The following is an 18024-nucleotide window of genomic DNA, read 5'->3' on the forward strand; positions in this document are numbered from 1 at the left end:
CGCCCCCTCTGACGTAACTTCCTGTTCCCAAGCACGGCGGAACGTGGCTAAGTAAGGGAAGTTGCGTCAGAGGGGGCGGGGCGTCGGAGAAGGAAATCGGTGGGGCGCCGGTAGTAGTGGGCTGGACACCTCAGGCATGAATTTGAAGGTAGGAGGGGGCGGGAGTAGCTCGAGATGGTTCCGGTGAGTGGAGGGGGAGGAGGGACCGGCGTTCCTGGAATGCGTGTGGAGAGGGTAACGCGTGTCATATGCTTCATGCTCTGGAGAAGGTACGGTTGGGTGGGGGGGAGAGGAGAGCTTGGCCTGGGGGGAAGGGAGGGAATAGGGCTGGAGGGTTAAGGGGTTGATACTCCTCTTCCCCCTCCTCCACCACCCCTCCACTGCCACCCCTCCCCCCCCCCTGTCTTTCTGGCTTTGGCACTTGGACAAGACCCTGATGTCTCTTTGGGGCCTAGGGCCCAACACCTCCTTCCCTGGAACAGGGAGCATTAAGACCACAGTGGTATAAAGATTGAGATGCAGAGCTGGGGGGTGAGAGAGGAGAGCTTGTCCTGGGGGGAAGGGAGGGAATAGGGCTGGAGGGTTAAGGGGTTAATACTCCTCTTCCTCCTCCTCCCCCCCCCTCCCCAGAGACTGCCACCACCCCCTCTTCCACTGCCACCACCCCCCTGTCTTTCTGGCTTTGGCACTTGGACAAGACCCTGATGTCTCTTTGGGGCCTAGGGCCCAACACCTCCTTCCCTGGAACAGGGAGCATTAAGACCACAGTGGTATAAAGATTGAGATGCAGAGCTGGGGGGTGAGAGAGGCGAGCTTGGCCTGGGGGGAAGGGAGGGAATAGGGCTGGAGGGTTAAGGGGTTAATACTCCTCTTCCTCCTCCTCCCTCCCCCTCCCCAGAGACTGCCACCACCCCTTCTTCCACTGCCACCACCCCCCTGTCTTTCTGGCTTAACACCTCCTTCCCTGGAACAGGGAGCATTAAGACCGCAGTGGTATAAGGATTGAGATGCAGAGCTGGGGGGTGAGAGAGGCGAGCTTGGGCTGGAGGGTTAAGGGGTTGATACTCCTCCCCCTCCACTGCCACCACCCCCCTGTCTTTCTGGCTTTGGCACTTGGACAAGACCCTGATGCCTCCTTGGGGCCTAGGGCCCAACACCTCCTTCCCTGGAACAGGGAGCATTAAGACCACAGTGGTATAAGGATTGAGATGCAGAACTTGGCTTGTGGAGAAGGGAGGTAATAGGGCTGGAGGGTTAAGGGGTTGATTATACTCCTGTCGGGTACTTGTAACCTGCACTGGCCACTACTAGAAACAGGATACTGGGCTAGTGGACCCTCAGTGGAGCAACTTTTATCTTATGTAAGTAGAAAGTGTTTATTTGACATAGGGATACAGTGTATGATGAGGGGGCCTCAATTGATGATGTGTGTATCTATTGCTGTGTTAGTACTTCTATAAAATGTTGTCTTTTGGTTCTATTGTGTAAATAGAACTGAGAAATGCTGGTAGATGCATAGAACAGACTCTGGGAGGAAGGAGGAAATGGGATAGAAGCAAAAACAGCATCAGAATTCAAGAAAATGTGAAACAGGCACAGATAAACCAAAGAGGAAAAGCCAGAGCCCATGGAGCTTGGGTACCACATTAGGAAGTGAACTGGTTGGCACCAGACAGCAGCATTTCAGTGGAGCAGGAATGGGTTTGATGGGGAATGTTTGCTTGACTTCTGCTCTCCATTTTCTGTCCTACAGTTATGTCATGGCTTGAGGGCTTTTTAACCGCTAGAACTTATTGTGTTACATTCTTGAGAAATGTATCAGAAAGTTGGTCATTACCTTCAGGTGTACCTCAGGGTTCACCCCTGTCACCAATTACGTTTAATGTCCTGATGTCTTTGTTGGGCAGGCTACAAGAACTGTATATATGTGGACGATATTACTATTATATTTCCTGTTTTCACAGATTTACAAGATGTTTATACTGCAGTTTCCTTCTGTGTTTCACTTATTTCCAGTTGGATTTCTCCCCATTAATTGAAATTAAATAAAGACAAAACTAAGTTTTTGTTACTACAAACAAAACCGATTCAGGAACTAAAATCTAATTTGATCATTGACAGGGAAAGCTTTACTCTCGATCAATCTATAAAGATACAGGGGTATTACGTTGGATAGCAGTTTAACTCTGAACCTCAGATAAATTCTCTCTTTTTATATTATGAGAAGGTTAAGGGCTATTAAGCAAGTTTTTATCAATTGATCAGTTTAGATTTGTAGTTCAGTCCCTAATTCTTAGCAGACTGGACTACTGTAATATTATTTATTTGGGATTGCCAAAATATCTATTGAAAAAACTACAAACAATCCAGAATGTGGTTGTTCATTTGATTTATTCCCTTAGAAAATCAGACAGAATTACAACTTATTATAGAAAACTGCATTGGCTTCCATTTGAAGCCAGGATAACTTTTAAACTAGGATGTATGTTGTAGAAATTGTAATATTTAATATCTCTTGTACACTGTGTGTTAGGAAGTTATATAATGCTCGTAATTTTCTTCTGTTTAATTTTTCTGAGTCCCAAGGGTATCCCTGGGAAGAAATGTTTTTAATGTCTGTGTATCAGGCAGCTAAGCTTTGGAAATATCTGCCTATCATTGTTCATTGTTTTATGATACGTTTAAGAAGGGCCTTAAGACTTTGTTTTCTCAATATGTTGATAGGGAATAAGGCGTCAGCCATGTTACATCCTAAGTGTTTTGTGGTCTAGAGTCTTTCTGTAATCCGCAATGACCTATGCAAATAGAATTAGCGGAATATAAGAAAAATAACTAATGCTACAGCTATGATTTTGAACATTTCCAAATGAATTGCCCAAAAAGCATCAAGTTAAGTAAGTGTAGTTTTTATCTTGGTGGAGTGCAAACCTGAGCAGTCTGTTTTATGAAACAGTAAGGGTTATGCTATCTATTACTGTGTGAGAATTGATGGATTAATTCTCCTTTGCTTTTCAGCATTAGTTGTTGTGGAGACTCGCCAGTCATCTTGCTAGATTTTAGCTTACTATTTTACTTTTAGAAATTGCTTTCATTATAGCAAAATAAGTGCTTGTCAGTGCTTCCTCTATGGGCTTGACTTGCTGGAGAGACTCTGAAGTAGTTGTAACTAAAAATTATTGTGTGTATTATTTTATTTTTGTTACATTTGTACCCTGCGCTTTCCCACTCATGGCAGGCTCAATGCGGCTTACATGGGGCAATGGAGGGTTAAGTGACTTGCCCAGAGTCACAAGGAGCTGCCTGTGCCTGAAGTGGGAATTGAACTCAGTTCCCCAGGACCAAAGTCCACCACCCTAACCACTAGGCCACTCCTCCACTGTTGCTACTGTTTGAGATTCTACATGGAATGTTGCTATTCCACTAGCAACATTCCATGTAGAAGTCGGCCCTTGCAGATCACCAATGTGGCCGCGCAGGCTTCTGCTTCTGTGAGTCTGACGTCCTGACTTATGAGAAACCAGAAAAAGAACAAAATTCACATAAGAGAGAAAACCGCTATAACCAAATCTGTTAGCCCATAATATTCGGGGAGTTCAAGGAAATGGGGAATATCATTATTTCAATCTGTGTTACTATCTGAACAGAAAATAATATATCTAGGGGAGTAGCATTGATTACTACAGCCAGATGTGCTAACCCAGGACACTACTGATGGAGTGGAAACACCCTCACAGGCAACTAAAAATTAATGCACGTGCTTAGAACCAAAAAAACAGAGAATTCTTACCACAATAACTAATACAACAGATCATAGGAAATTTCAATATAACTGATGCTCCAAGCACCAAAGACCTCTGGTGCAATCCCAGAAAGTCTTGGGTCATTGAGATAAGTTAGAGAATATATGTATCACGGAAAAAGGGCTTTTTGTTTACTCTGAGTTAATCAAGCCGTGCACATTTGGAATTCTATCCCTATTACTGTAAAGAAAATAGGCTGTTTTTCTTTATTTAGAAAATGTTTAAAGGCTTATCTTTTGAACAAACATTTGTCAAGATATCTAATATATGTACAATTCTGGTCTGCTTTTAGCATATTAGGTAATTCCTGACGATTGATCGGTCCTTTTGTATAGTTAATCCGCATTCAACCTTGTGGTATGTGCAGACTTACAAGATTTTGGTATTTGTACTGAAGAGCCAAGCAGTTGCATCTGAAAATGTCGGAAAAGTCTCAAAACCATATTTCTGTCCGGCTCAAGAGCAAAGGCTAGAGCATGCTGGTTCTAGCAGTCACTACTTCAGGAGAACTTTCCAAGAACACGGTTCATCTAGTTCTTCCATACCCCTACCGGGTCGAACTGTACTTGAACTTCAGCCCTAGTTTCAACAAAGATATTGTGCTCTCACCACAGGTGTTATGGTTTAGTTGGAAACTGCAACACTTCTCGCAAATATTTCCTGACCATTTCCAGGAGAGAGATCAAGGGAGATCTTGGGAAAGTTTATCAGTCTCAAATTGTTCTAGCGTGATTGATTCTCTAGATGATCAATTTTACGCAACAAAACTTCCCTTTCTTTTAATGCAGCTAATTCCATTCTGTTAATATCACCTACTTGACAGTCCATTTCAACAAGTTGTTCCTTTTGCTTAGATAATTCTTGGATCTGAGCTTCCACCTTTGCTTTTGTTTGTCCAGAATTTTCAGAAAGTACCTGCACAGTTGGAGGGACAAATCCAGGTCCTTAATAGCCTCCCACAGGATATCCATGCCAACTTTGGCTGGCTTCTGTAGCTGTTAATCGCAGAGCTTTCAGATCCCCTTCTAGAGCTGCAGCAACCCCAGACAACTCCTCCCGGTGTGACCGAGATGAAGAACTGTTCCGGAAGCTGCTTTGCAATACTTCCCTTCCCACTGGGGAGGCCGGAGCCAACCTCTGCAATCATTGGAGTTCTGTTCCCAGGTGTTGGGGGAGCCCAGCCTAAGGGAAGCCCAGTCAGCACTGAGGTTGTTACCACCGTATTCGGGAGGGAAGCACCAGCATCGTGGAGTGTTGCTTGCACCAGCTTTGGGAAAGAACTTGTTGCCTGTGGGTAGGTTAGGGCAGTGCCCTTTCTCTTCTTCCCCGTAGCCTAATTTGCTAAGAGATTCAGACACTGCACAAAACCGTTACTACCACAAGAGCGTTCTTGCTCCTGCTCCACCTAAGACACCATCTTGAAATTCTGCGGATCTGGTTCATCTTGACTAGACACTGCTCTTGTGTGTTTGTACAGCGCTTTAGAATTTAGTGTAGCAGTAGCACTTTTAAAACTGGTTTCAACTGGGCTCTTGTCCAACGCATGAAGCAGATTGTTTTGGTATCTGCACTAAGGAAAAGAATGTGTTGGCATGGTGTGCCTGTGAGTTGGAGACACATCTGTGTCTGGACCCTCATTTGAAATCTGTTCACATTTTCCACTTCAGTCTCTACCTTCTAAAGTGAATCCTGCTGTTGCTCTAAGCCTTCCGTTTTATGAGGGATTCGTTGTTTTTGCGTGTGATTACTGTCGTTGCTCTTTCTAGACCGAGAGCATCATGGAATTATTCTAGAATAAATCCCTGGGCCGTGCGTGTCTGCTCTAGAACTTCAGTGCTTCACATCCATGTTTGTGTTTCTGCTCAGTGACAGCAGCTAATGAAACTCTGGGAGTAATGGAGCGAGTAGTATGTTTATGGCTCTGAATAGGGGAGCTGATGGTTCTTAGGACGGGCAGAGCAGAACTGTGCCACATTAATACTTAAATGTTCTTATTTTATCAGACACAATGGCAAGTCCTGGGAAAGACAACTATCGAATGAAAAGTTACAAGAACAAAGCACTGAACCCTGAGGAGATGCGCCGAAGACGGGAAGAAGAGGGAATTCAATTGCGCAAACAGAAACGAGAACAACAGGTACCTCCCTCCTTTGCGCGTGCAGAAGCTTGGGGTTCTGGGCTGTGTTGCTTGTTCACTCCTGTAGAGATGCTAAGGATGTACAGGTGCCTTTCATATTTGGGAGAACAGTTCACGGGATATCAACTTCTCCTAAAGCATGAAATACTATGATTTAAAAAAAAAAAACACTAATACACTTCTGTAGTCACAGTTCTAGGCACTTTACTGAGATGTGGCAGCCATCTTTGACCAAAAGCCACCACTGTGGATTGGTTTTTAAAAGTCGCATGTGTTTGTAGGAAACTCACAGCATTAATGAAAGGCTAAACAAATACCTTATACTCTTTCTCCAGCTTTTCAAACGAAGAAATGTGGAACTGATCACAGATGATGCTGCGTTCCTAGACATTCCCCTCATGGAGTCCTCCATTAGTCCCTCCTCTGCTGGGGTAAAACTTGCTGCAGGGAAGGGGGAGGGGGTCTACTCTGGCCTGTACGGGAGTGGGAAGTAGTAAGTGGCTGCATGGAGGAAAAGTGCTCACTAGAAACAGGGGTAGGAGTCTGTTTTGTTGGAGAAGGGGGGGAATGTGTGTAATATTCTGTGCACTTAGGAGGAGTGGGGGAAAAGGGAGAGTAACTCTTGTTCCTGAGGGGCTTTTTCCTTCCCCCTCATTACTTTGGCGGGGAGGCTTGTCGCCTCTGTCTGGGGGAAAGAAGTTGTGTGAGGGTGGAGGTTTCTGCTGCATGAAAGGGATGTGTCTGTCGTATATTCAACGCTTTGGAGGTGAAGAGTGGAGGGACATCTGCATGGAAAAAGCAGGGTTGAAGGGCCGTGTGGCCTGTGTGTATATAGCCTTCAGCAGATGTCTTTTTTCCCCCTAGGTTACGGTCACCAGAGAGATGGTAGACATGTTATTCTCGGAAGACCCTGACCTGCAACTTGCTACTACACAGAAGTTCCGTAAGCTGCTTTCCAAAGGTACGTTTAGATGCATCACGAAAGGTCCTAAGGCTTGAGTTTGTGGATGTTGGAAAAGAGGCCACATGACAGTCTGACCACTTAGTTTTCGTTTTTTAAATGGCCAATTTTTTTTTCCTCTGTTGCTGAGTTTACCATCTCCATAAGTTTCATTTCATGGGGCCCCTAAGTTTATGGAGCTATATTTCTTTGTGTTCTCTGGCATCAGGCAGGAGCCAAAAGTGACCCACTTCAGCCTAATGTTGATGCTGGAGGGGAACGTTTGCAACCCAAAATAGAATTCACCTGCAGCTGAGCTGACCTGCTCTGCACCGCACTGCTGCTTGTGTGTATTTTATGCATCCTGTGGCCCTTAGAGATGGATGTCCTACACAACACAAATCCAGTAAACATTTTTACTGACAGCTGTGACAGGAGAAGATATTGTAGTATTGTTTTTAATTAATTAAAAAAAAAATCATTGTCAAAATGTTTCTCAAACATCGGCAACCATGAGATCAAGCCTACCTACCTGCTGCTCCCCTCAGCTTCACGTAACCCTCTCTTATACTCCGCAGAGCCCAACCCTCCCATTGATGAAGTAATAAACACTCCTGGTGTGGTGGATACATTCGTGGAGTTTCTAAAAAAGAGTGACAACTACACACTACAGGTAAGAGAGGGGCCGTGCTCCCCCCTCCCCCCAGACTACAGGTGAGAGAGGCCCTGCTCCCCCCTCCCCCCAGACTACGGGTGTGAGAGGCCGTGCTTCCCGCTCCCCCCTCCCCCCCAGACTACGGGTGAGAGAGGCCGTGCTTCCCGCTCCCCCCAGACTACGGGTTAGAGAGGCCGTGCTCCCCCCTCCCTCCCCTTGTGCGCAGATGTCCTGATTCTGTCTACAGTCATTTACTTTGTAGGTCTTTTCATTGATGGAGGATTTTCATAGAAATCTGTCAGTGCCCAGTTCTATGCAGGGGTCGAGGGAGGTATGATTTGGGGCTTGTGTAGTATAAGAAGGGACCCATTCTTAGCCTGGCCACTGGCTTTCCAGTGCTCACGATTTGGCCGTGTTTCATTGCAGTTTGAAGCCGCTTGGGCATTGACAAACATTGCCTCAGGAACATCTCAACAGACCAAAGTAGTCATTGAAGCAGGAGCAGTTCCCATCTTTATCCAGCTCTTAAACTCTGACTTTGAGGATGTTCAGGAACAGGTAAGAGTTCATTAATTCCTTCAGTAAGCTCCAGATGAAATACAAAAAAACTTAATAAAACACAAAGCATAAAATGACAAATTTTGGTGACCATAGTTCAAATAAAATCACAAAAGCAAACATGAGAAACTTTTTTTTTTTTTTTGGTCTGTTGCTTTGTAATCAAAACAACATTAGATTAAATATAACATTCAGAAGCCCTGCCTTTTGTTATGTGTGGGAGCTTTTTGTTTCGTAGTGCTTGAGGAATAAGGAAGACTTTTATTTTTTTTTTCCCCCCCTCCCCCCCTTCTTGTTGAAACTGAACATGTGTGTGTCACAGGCTGTCTGGGCTCTGGGAAACATTGCTGGTGATAGTTCTGTGTGCAGAGATTACGTGCTGACCTGTGAAATCCTCTCACCTTTATTAACGTACGTAGCTCACGGAGTTTCTCAGAAGGGGAGGGGGTATTGGGGTGCTTGGGAGATTGAGAAGTACTGGAGGTGAATAGGGATAGCTCTGGGGCAGTGGGTAAGAGAATATTATTGGAGGGGTGGTTGGGTGGATGTTAAACATGTTGGGAGCTCCGAGTAGCTTTAGGATGCTAGATGGTCTTTTCTAAAGACGTATTTGTAAATGGTAACTGTAGTTTTGTGTGTTTGTAACGAGGCAAGTAGAAAATGTAAGAAAATAAGAGCCTGCACCAAATCTCTCTTAGGCTCCTCACCAAGTCCAACAGACTGACAATGACTAGAAATGCAGTTTGGGCTCTGTCCAACCTCTGCAGAGGGAAGAACCCTCCTCCCGACTTTGAGAAGGTAATGAGTGCTTATTCCCAGGGTGGGGTTGAGGGGGTGGAATGGCTTACCCCCAGCTCCCCGTACCCTTCTCATTCTCTAAGCATCCTGGAGCAGCAAGATGACTGTGACCCTCATTCCTGCTCAGAGAATTACTTTGAGATTAGATTCCTATTTCCAGAGGGGAGGTGCTCCATTTGTCAGTTCTGATTTTAATAGATGAGGGTAAGGAATAGGGGAAAGCGAAGGGGTTGGATTTGATGTTACCACCTTCCTTTGGTTTACATATTATATAAAGGTACCTGGGAAATGGAGGATTAAGTGGCTTGCCCAGAGTCACGAGGAGCTGCAGTGAGAATTGAACCTGCTTCTCAGGCCACCTCACTAACTATTAGGCTCCAGACTGGGGGAAGAAGAGCTAGAATGATTGTATGAGCAGTGAATTAGAGGGGAGTAAGAGTTCCACTGGGTGAGGCTTGGGCTGTTGACTCTCATTTGTGATTCCTAACTCTTCCTGCAGGTGTCCCCATGTTTGCCTTTGCTGTCACGGTTGCTGTTTAGCAGCGATTCTGACCTTCTGGCCGACGCATGCTGGGCTATCTCTTATCTGTCTGATGGCCCCAATGAGAAAATCCAGGCGGTTATTGACTCGGGAGTGTGCCGGAGACTGGTGGAGTTATTAATGTAAGTGACAGACTGCAGGTCCCGGTTCCTAGTGTATTCTGACATCTGGCCGGACCTAAGGTATGTGGTACATGTGCAAGAGGCTGATGTGCTGAAGGGACATGTACCACACACCTTAGTCCGACCAGAGGCTGTGTCCCTTCAGCACATCACCCTGTTCAAAAAAAAATGTTCTCTCAAAGCATAACCGCAAAAGAGACCAGTGGATAAACCAACCAATAAAGGCACCTTGTCTTATATAAAATATGAGATAATGAAAAGAACCCTCACATTTATGTTTCACCTGATGCCTGTTACCCAGGGATTTGTCCCAACCTTTTTTTTTTATTTTTAAACCCAGCTACATTAACTGCTTTTTCCAGTTTCAGTACAGCAGGTAAGTTCTGTTACTTATGAGAAGGTGTGAAGCTGAATCAAAACGAGTTGGTTTTCCGATTGCATTCTTAACTCCAGTACATTCCACTTTTATCTTTATAGGCACAAGGATTATAAAGTTACATCTCCAGCCCTTAGAGCTGTTGGAAATATTGTGACTGGTGATGATGTTCAAACTCAGGTAAAGGGAGAAGAATATGGGAGGTTTTTATTAACATTCTTACTGTAATGTCGGTTCTCATTCAACTTCACATCTCGTTTTCTGATGCTGCTAACTTGGTTAATGTCACTCAAGGCAATGTATAGCACGCAATAAAACAGAAGTTTTAGATTCCACATAGATCACCTGCTATTACAATTTTAAACCACTTGGAAAGAGATTTAATTCTGATCCGAAAACAAAATGACACCATGGGAGTTGCATTCAGACTTTGTGAAATACTGGTTACTGCTACCTCAGCTGTGCTCAGATATTTGGCACTGGGGCCTGTCCAGGTACAAGGTGACCACTGGGAGGTACCCAGATAGTTAAATGGTTAACTTAGAACAGCCTTTCTGCTTCCCGAGGTAACCAGATGTTTATTGGGCTCTGCCCTGAACCACGCCATACATGGCAGTCTGTTCAGATTTTCAGTTATGTGCCACTGAAAATCTGGCTGTTGCTAGGATCAATTTAAAATGTTGTTTTCTTTATAGAAGCAGGGGAGAGACAGAGAGGCTGTGTGTGTGTGGAGGGGGGGACAGAAAGGCCACTTGTGGGGGAGGGAGAGAGAGAGACTGAGAGAGGCTACTTGGGGAGAGAGGGAGGGAAAGATTAAGAGGCCACTGGGGGGAGAGGGAGGGAGAGATTGAGAGAGGTTACTGGGGGGAGAGGGAAGGACAGAGAGGCTACTTGGGGGAAGGGATAGAGGAATTCAGAGAGATTACTGGGGGGAAGAGGAAGGGAGGGATTGAGAGAGGCTACTGGGGAGGGGAGGGAGGGAAAGATTGAGAGGCCACTGGGGGGAGAGGGAAGGAGGGATTGAGAGAGGCTGGGGGGAGGAGGAGGTAGGGATTGAGAGACGCTACTGGGGGGGAGAAGGAGTGAGGGATTGAGAGACGCTACTGGGGGGGAGAAGGAGTGAGGGATTGAGAGACATTACTGGGGGGGGGGAGAGGGAGGGATTGAGAGAGGCTACTTGGGGGGGGGGTAATTGAGATGTGTTGCTGGGAGCAGTGGGGAGAGGTTAAAACTGCAGCTTTTGGGGTAGGTGAATGGGTGCACCAATACACTCTTGGAAGCTACAGTTTTAGCTTGTCTCCCATTGCCAGAGAATGCTGCAGGTGGGTGAGAGCAGTAACTTCTTATCCACTGCTTCCATGCTACACAGTGGTTAACGTGTATGGGTTTAAAAAAGGTTTGGACAAGTTCCTGCAGGAAAAGTCCATAGCCTGCTATTGAGACGGACATGGGGAAGCCACTGCTTGCCCTGGGATTGGTAGCATGGAATGTTGCTGCTAATTGGGTTTCTGCCAGGTACTTGTGACCTGGATTGACCACTGTTGGAAGCAGGATACAGGGCTAGATGGACCATTGGTCTAACCCAGTATGGCTGCTATTATGTTGCTGAAATAATTAGTTTGCTGTACATCACATTGAGCACATTATAAACACACGATATTATAAATGTGAACGTCAAGATCCACCTGTATTAAGATGACCTTAAGCACTGGTAGGATCTAGGTTAGTGGCTTTCAACCTTTATTGTGCAAAGGAATCTTTGGGGGGAGGGTCTTCCTTGAAAGTTTTAGAGGGGGGGGGGAGACCCTCAACTTTCTCTGTGATCCTTCCTTAGTGCTCAACCTTCTGTGCTAACCATCTGTCATAATTTTCTCTGTTTCTGTGATCTCTAAGGGAAAGGGATGGTAGAGGTTTTAGATGGGCAAACCGGATAGGCCATATGATCTGCCGTCATTTTCTATATTTATATGTAAAATTTCCAGTCGTTCCAAGACTGGCTCCTAGATCCTAAGAAAATGTAAAGGCCTGTACCACTTGCACTTCCAGAGACAGAAATAAATACCCCAGTCTGTTTTCTTCTGTCAGCGTATACTGTATCTTTGTTTCCAGGTAAATCTCCTGAAATAACACCTGGGCCTTCAGTATCCCCCTGATGTATGTATAGGAATCAAAACTGAGGTCTGTGTGTTTTTGATTTTGGTTTTTTTTTCTCTGTCAGGTGATCCTGAATTGCTCGGCCCTTCCTTGCCTCTTGCACTTATTAAGCAACCCCAAGGAGTCTATCCGGAAAGAAGCCTGCTGGACAATCTCCAACATCACAGCAGGAAACACAGCTCAAATACAGGTGCTACTGCTAGATAAAGAGATTTGAGGCCTTCACCCATGTGCTCCTTCCCACTGAGTGGAGAAGTAGCCTAGTGGTTAGTGCAGCTGACTTTGATCCTGGTGAACTGGGTTCGATTCCCACTGCAGCTCCTTGTGATTCTGAGCAAGTCACTTAACTCTTCATTGTCCCTTTGTACTACAAATAAATACCTGTATATAATATGTAAAAACCGCTTTGATTGTAATCACAGGCAATATATCAAATCCCATTTCCCTTTCCCTATTTGAGATTCTATATGGAATGTTGCTAGTAGAGGAGTAGCCTAGTAGTTAGTGCAGCGGACTTTTGATCCTAGGGAACTGGGTTCAATTCTGAGCAAGTCACTTAACCCTCCATTGCCTCAGGCACAAAAATAAGTACCTGTATATAATATGTAATCTGCTTTGATTATAACCACAGGAAGCCAGCATATCGAGTCCTTTCCCTTGTCCACAAAACATCTGTATTCTGTTCATATTTCTTCAGGCAGTCATTGATGCGAACATTTTCCCGGTACTGATAGAGATTTTACAGAAGGCAGAATTCCGTACAAGAAAAGAAGCTGCTTGGGCCGTCACAAACGCCACATCTGGAGGAACTGCAGATCAGATCAGGTAGCTGCATCTGGTATAATCTGTTCTCACAACATCAGCAGATGGGAGCCCTGGCAACGTGTCCCAGCTTGGTTTTAATTAGAATCTGTTGGCTTTGCAGGTACCTGGTGAATCTGGGCTGCATTAAGCCTCTCTGTGACTTACTGACTGTTATGGACTCCAAGATTGTTCATGTCGCCCTAAATGGGCTGGAGAATATTCTACGGCTGGGAGAGCAAGAGGCAAAGCAGACTGGCTCTGGTGTAAACCCATATTGTGCACTTATTGAGGAAGCTTATGGTAAGAGACATCCCTCTGGCTTTGAGTCCCATAGTGGGCTGGGGATGTTGCAAGGTGAAGATCCATAGGTGCAGGTGTCGTGTGTGTGTCCCCCCCCCCCCCCCCCCCCATTTGATCCGAGCCCTAGTCCCTCCTGTGCATGCCGCAATCCCACACTACTCCGGCACCAGCAATTAAGAAGCTGTCCCAGGAAAGAGGACTGGAGATCCCCCCCCCCCCCCCCCCCCACACACACACACTATGTCCCACTTCTTCCGTGTTGTGACCCTGAAGACCTGCCCGCTAGTCTCCCTGTAGGTACTGCCAAACAGTTCACCTTCCAGACACTTGATAGCTACTCCCAGCTCTTAAATCTTCCTTCCTTGTCACTACCGAGAGCTCCTGACCTCCCATAAAAATTTCCTTGGTAAAGGTAAGGGCTGCTGTTTGTGCATCGCTCGGAATGCACATTTACATACTAATCTGCTCGTTTAAATACATTTTTATTTTATTTTTGTTACATTTGTACCCCGCACTTTTTCCCACTCATGGCAGGCTCAATGCGGCAGGCAATGGAGGGTTATGTGACTTTCCCAGAGTCACAAGGAGCTGCCTGTGCCGGGAATCGAACTCAGTTCCCCAGGACCAAAGTCCACCACCCTAACCACTAGGCCACTCCTCCACTCAAACATTACCAATACCATAGGATTCTCGCTGTCTGCTGCCGTGAATGTTAAAAAGCCTGTAGAGCCCCTTCGTGCATTGACCGCTGAATTCTGAGCTCCCTGAACTGGTCTAAAACACTTGACCTGGTATTTTTTGTTCATCAGCCCTAGGTGTACACAGTGATGGATGGGAGGAGTAAATGAAGAGCGCTTATCTTTGTGATTAAACTACCTCTTGCATCTTTTCTTATGGCAGTACTGCAGGCAGATAACTCCCTCCAGCTGCATGTTTTAATAGTCTATGAATGATATATTAAAAAGGATTTCAAGCAGTAAGTTGTATGCATCTGAGCTGTTTTAAAGTAATAACTTTCCTTCTGTTTACTTATATTTGTGGTGTCAAAATGTAGATCAGACCTTTTTATGTTAATTCACTTCATCAAATCAGAGGAAGGTCGAAGGTAATCTAGTTCTCAACAACTAGTCACAAGCATCAGATTTGTAACTAGCTGAAGATGGTCAATATAAAAGGCTCACCTGTAACTTTTTCTTTTTTGACATGATGTTTAATTGGTGCCTCTGGCAATCTGTTGTACAGCAGTATATCTACTTGCCACTTTCTCTTCTTGTTCTCTTACTGAAGGTCTGGATAAAATCGAGTTCCTGCAGAGCCATGAGAATCAGGAGATCTACCAGAAAGCTTTTGATCTGATCGAGCATTACTTTGGGGTGGAAGAAGAGGACTCTCATTTGGCCCCACAAGTGAATGAAACCCAGCAGCAGTATCTTTTTCAGGAGCCTGAAGCACCTATGGAAGGCTTCCAGCTCTAATGCACACAGCTTGCCCCAGCCTGAAATGGGGATGAAATCTCTGCTGCACCTGGTTGCGTCCTACGACCTGAGCTCAGACACAGAGGGCGGTGTGTTAGGCCACTTGCTCTTTTGGCCTTTAGCTGGCTCAGTCTTGAGGTTTTGCATTGCATACTGTCAGAGGTGAAAGCTTGACTGTTCTCCTCCCAAACATTTAAACTTTACCTCCCCCCCATTTCAGGACTTGTTTTCCCCCCTTATTGCACATTTCGTGAAAAGGCTGCTTGAGCCTCCTGGGGATAGACCCAGTCTTGGCCTTTCTGAAGGCCGAGAGCTGTGTCAAATACTGTACAAGTAAATCAAAAGTAAGAAAACTGGAGATCTACTGGGGAAAACTGTGCACAAGATTTTCTTTTCTCAACAAAAGTCTTTACAGTGCTAATTTTTGGGTTGTTTTTTTTTTTTGGGGGGGGGGGGGGGTTCAGTTAACAAACTGCTGTTTTGATATTTAAAACATAGGTCCACTTTAAAAAAAAATTGAACCCCAAATCAGCCTGCCTTGGCTGTGTTTCTAAGGCCTCGGGCTTGGGACTAGGCTTCAAGAGGCCGATGGTACTTGGAGAATCCCCAGCCAGCGTGAACTGTTTGGGTGGGAAGGAAGCCCAGCACCCATCTCATAGGTGTGACTTACCTTTGTAAAGCTCCTGAGTTTGATAAGCTGGTTTCAGTGATAAAAACCTGATAGTGTTTACTTGAATTGCATTGAATACATTTTCCTGTGAGGTGGGAGAGGGCAAGGGACGTTTTGGAGAGCTTTGGCTTCCTGCTTTTAGTACCCGAGGCAGTGATTGTAGCTTTCTCCCTACCACTGATTACAGCATGGATATTTTATGGCCAGTTCTCTTTACTCCCCCCCTCCCCTTTCAAAAAGTCTCTGTATTTTTATAACGTATAGGGCTTCAGATGTGTGCGTAAGCCATAAGACTACAGCAAGGATCAGGTGCCATAACTAGGGCTCTGGCACCTAGTGTAAGCCAAGGTTTTGGTGTTAATGATGTGTCTTGCATAGAGAGGGAGGAAATGCATTTTTCGCATTGGGAGAAAGTATCCAACTACAGGAAAATGAGCCTACAAGCGATGGAAACAGCACACAGACTTCAACTGTGCATCACTTGTTCTAGCCAAAATGAAACTATTGGAGCATTGCTCAGGCTACCCCAAGATAATGGGACACCTTTCTTGAATGGGGAAGGGCGATTTTGAGTTTTCCATTCAGCGTTAAGGAGCTGAGAAGAGTATCGTCATCTATGTTTGGAGGTGGTGGAATATCTGTCTGGCCCATCTTCTCAGCTGCTGCAAGTTATGCAGTGGGCAGAAGGCCACAGCTGCCTCATTAACATTTTAGGTAGCTGGAATGAAGAGTAAATGATTTACATTAAACCAAAAATGAGTTTAAATGGAATTTTTCTTCCTCTCTTTTTTTCTAAATTTTAACTTCTGCTATACTTGTGTTTCTCTTTCATGGGGCAGTTTCTAGGATACACAGAGCGGGTCAGGTTTTCAGAATATCTACAATAAATATGCATGAGCTAGATTTATATATGAAGAAGGCAGTGCATGCAAATTTAGCTCATTCATATTCATTAGGGTGTGTCCTGAGCACCCCTGCTTTAAGGGGATCAGACTTCCTTTCCTTGGAGGCCTCGAGTGTCCAGTGGTTTGCTGGGATCAGGGCAGCTTTGGGATTAAGAAAAGATTGTGGAGCAGTTCCCTTAACTGGTTATCTGCTTCTTGTTAGTGGCTTATTTCTGCCACAGGAAAGGAAAGGGGGCCCCTTAGCACTCAGTGCCTGGAAGCACAAGTTGGTATCAGTGAGTAGCTGGGAGCCACTTGTGGGACCAGTATCTGGTCTGCAGCTGTAGGGAAGCTACTTGAAAGTGTTTGGAGGGATCCTACAGGTATTGGGTTGGCGATTAGTGTGCTGAGTGGTATTGCTGTTTTGTGTAATTGTTTTTCCTTACTTTTGAATTTATTTATTTTTTTCAGTTATTAGGTAAGGAAGAGCAGGCAGGCTAGCTGCTTTCTGGTGCAGTGGACAGATGTGACTCCAGGGGGGGGGGGGGGGGCTATGGATAGCTCAGGGGAGCCTTTCAAAGGCAGCTGTCAAGATGTTGCCCATTTTATGTGGCTCTGTTCCCTCTGTCTGGCAATGGAGAAACTGGTATTTAAGCCCTGAGTATTAGCAATTGTCAATATGTTTGTGCTACCTCAGCCCCCCACTAGGCAAAAATTGCCTACCTGCACAAGCTCCACATCTCTCTCCACATATGATTAGGTAACAGCTCTGATCCTCTGTTAGAAACCATAGCTGCTTGAAGAGCTCCTGGACCATCAAAAAGCAGCACAGCTCCAAGCTAAAGCCCAAGGAACACTCGATTAAATTATATGGAAATACTTTTAAAACAAATAGGAGGAAATATTTTTTCACTCAAAGAATAGTTAAGCTCTGCAACTCGTTGCCAGAGAATGTGGTTACAGCAGTTAGCATTAGTGTATCTGGGTTTAAACAAAAAGGTTTTGACAAGTTCCTGGAGGAAAAGTCTATAGTCTGTACTGAGATGGACATGGGGGAAGTCACTGCTTGCCCTAGGATTGAGTTTCTGCCAGGTACTTGTGACCTGGATTGGCCACTGTTGGAAACAGGATACTAGGTTAGATGGACCATTGATCTGACCCAGTAGGGTTGCTATTATGTTCTAATGCTTTCTTTAAAGCACCATCGGGTAAATGTTGGTAGTGTTGCTGTCTGCTGTACTGGGCTCACCGTCGAACTACACCCACATCATTTATTCTGAATAGCCCACACAAACAGCAGCAGCAGCACACCAATACTATACTGACAAGTACAGCCAGTAAGAGTTTCAAATAGCCCTACCCTGAGTCTACAGCACCACTGCTTGCCTCTGACCTACAAAACACTCTCAAGGGTTTCTGCCTTCTCCTTTACTGCAGCTGGCTCCTAGACTCTTGACTCCCCGGCCAATCCAGCAGTGCCCACTCTGTATCCCACCAACCAGTGATGCCATTATGGCTGCTGCAGCTCTTACAAATTTTCGTTCAGGACAGCTAATGTTTAGTAGAACCTAGCATAGTTTTGCTCCCTAGCCTTGTTTCCCCAAGAGCAGGATCGTCCTGCCAGCCCTTCCCATGGAGAGGATACTTGTAACTTCACTCTTCTGAGGGTAGGCCACTTGTCAGTACTCAAGGGCACTACCTAGCCAAAGAGCTGTCAGGATGCTGTCATCTATCAGTGTGGCTGCATAACACTGCTTTCCAAAAGAGAAACGGGCCTAGCTGGGTATCCTGATGTGGGGTGGGAACAGGA

General features: G+C 45.4%; 1 protein-coding gene across 5 annotated transcripts; it reads left to right on the top strand.

The window, feature by feature from the left end:
* Window positions 1–74: 74 nt before the first annotated feature.
* Window positions 75–16096, top strand: KPNA6 (karyopherin subunit alpha 6). 5 transcript variants are annotated; one of them, XM_030219624.1, is made up of 14 exons: window positions 75–148; window positions 5804–5937; window positions 6273–6368; window positions 6802–6898; window positions 7456–7550; window positions 7959–8090; window positions 8413–8501; window positions 8789–8888; window positions 9388–9551; window positions 10029–10107; window positions 12146–12271; window positions 12779–12906; window positions 13007–13185; window positions 14473–16096. In XM_030219624.1, exons 2-14 carry the CDS (start codon window positions 5809–5811, stop codon window positions 14658–14660), a joined length of 1602 nt encoding a protein of 533 aa, XP_030075484.1. In that variant the 5' UTR covers window positions 75–148; window positions 5804–5808; the 3' UTR covers window positions 14661–16096. The 5 variants fall into 5 exon arrangements, with proteins under 5 accessions (XP_030075484.1, XP_030075488.1, XP_030075489.1 ...); XM_030219628.1 differs by lacking the exon at window positions 75–148 and adding an exon at window positions 164–183; XM_030219629.1 differs by lacking the exon at window positions 75–148 and adding an exon at window positions 216–234.
* Window positions 16097–18024: the final 1928 nt, after the last annotated feature.

The sequence above is a fragment of the Microcaecilia unicolor genome, chromosome 11 (assembly GCF_901765095.1).
Source record: "Microcaecilia unicolor chromosome 11, aMicUni1.1, whole genome shotgun sequence".
Lineage (NCBI taxonomy): Eukaryota > Metazoa > Chordata > Amphibia > Gymnophiona > Siphonopidae > Microcaecilia > Microcaecilia unicolor.

Coding starts and splice junctions, on each gene's coding strand:
- KPNA6 (XM_030219624.1), top strand. CDS start 5,809: ATGGCAAGTCCTGGGAAAGACAACTATCGAATGAAAAGTTACAAGAAC. Junction 5,938..6,272: donor AACAGAAACGAGAACAACAG/GTACCTCCCTCC, acceptor CTCTTTCTCCAG/CTTTTCAAACGAAGAAATGT. Junction 7,551..7,958: donor GTGACAACTACACACTACAG/GTAAGAGAGGGG, acceptor GTTTCATTGCAG/TTTGAAGCCGCTTGGGCATT.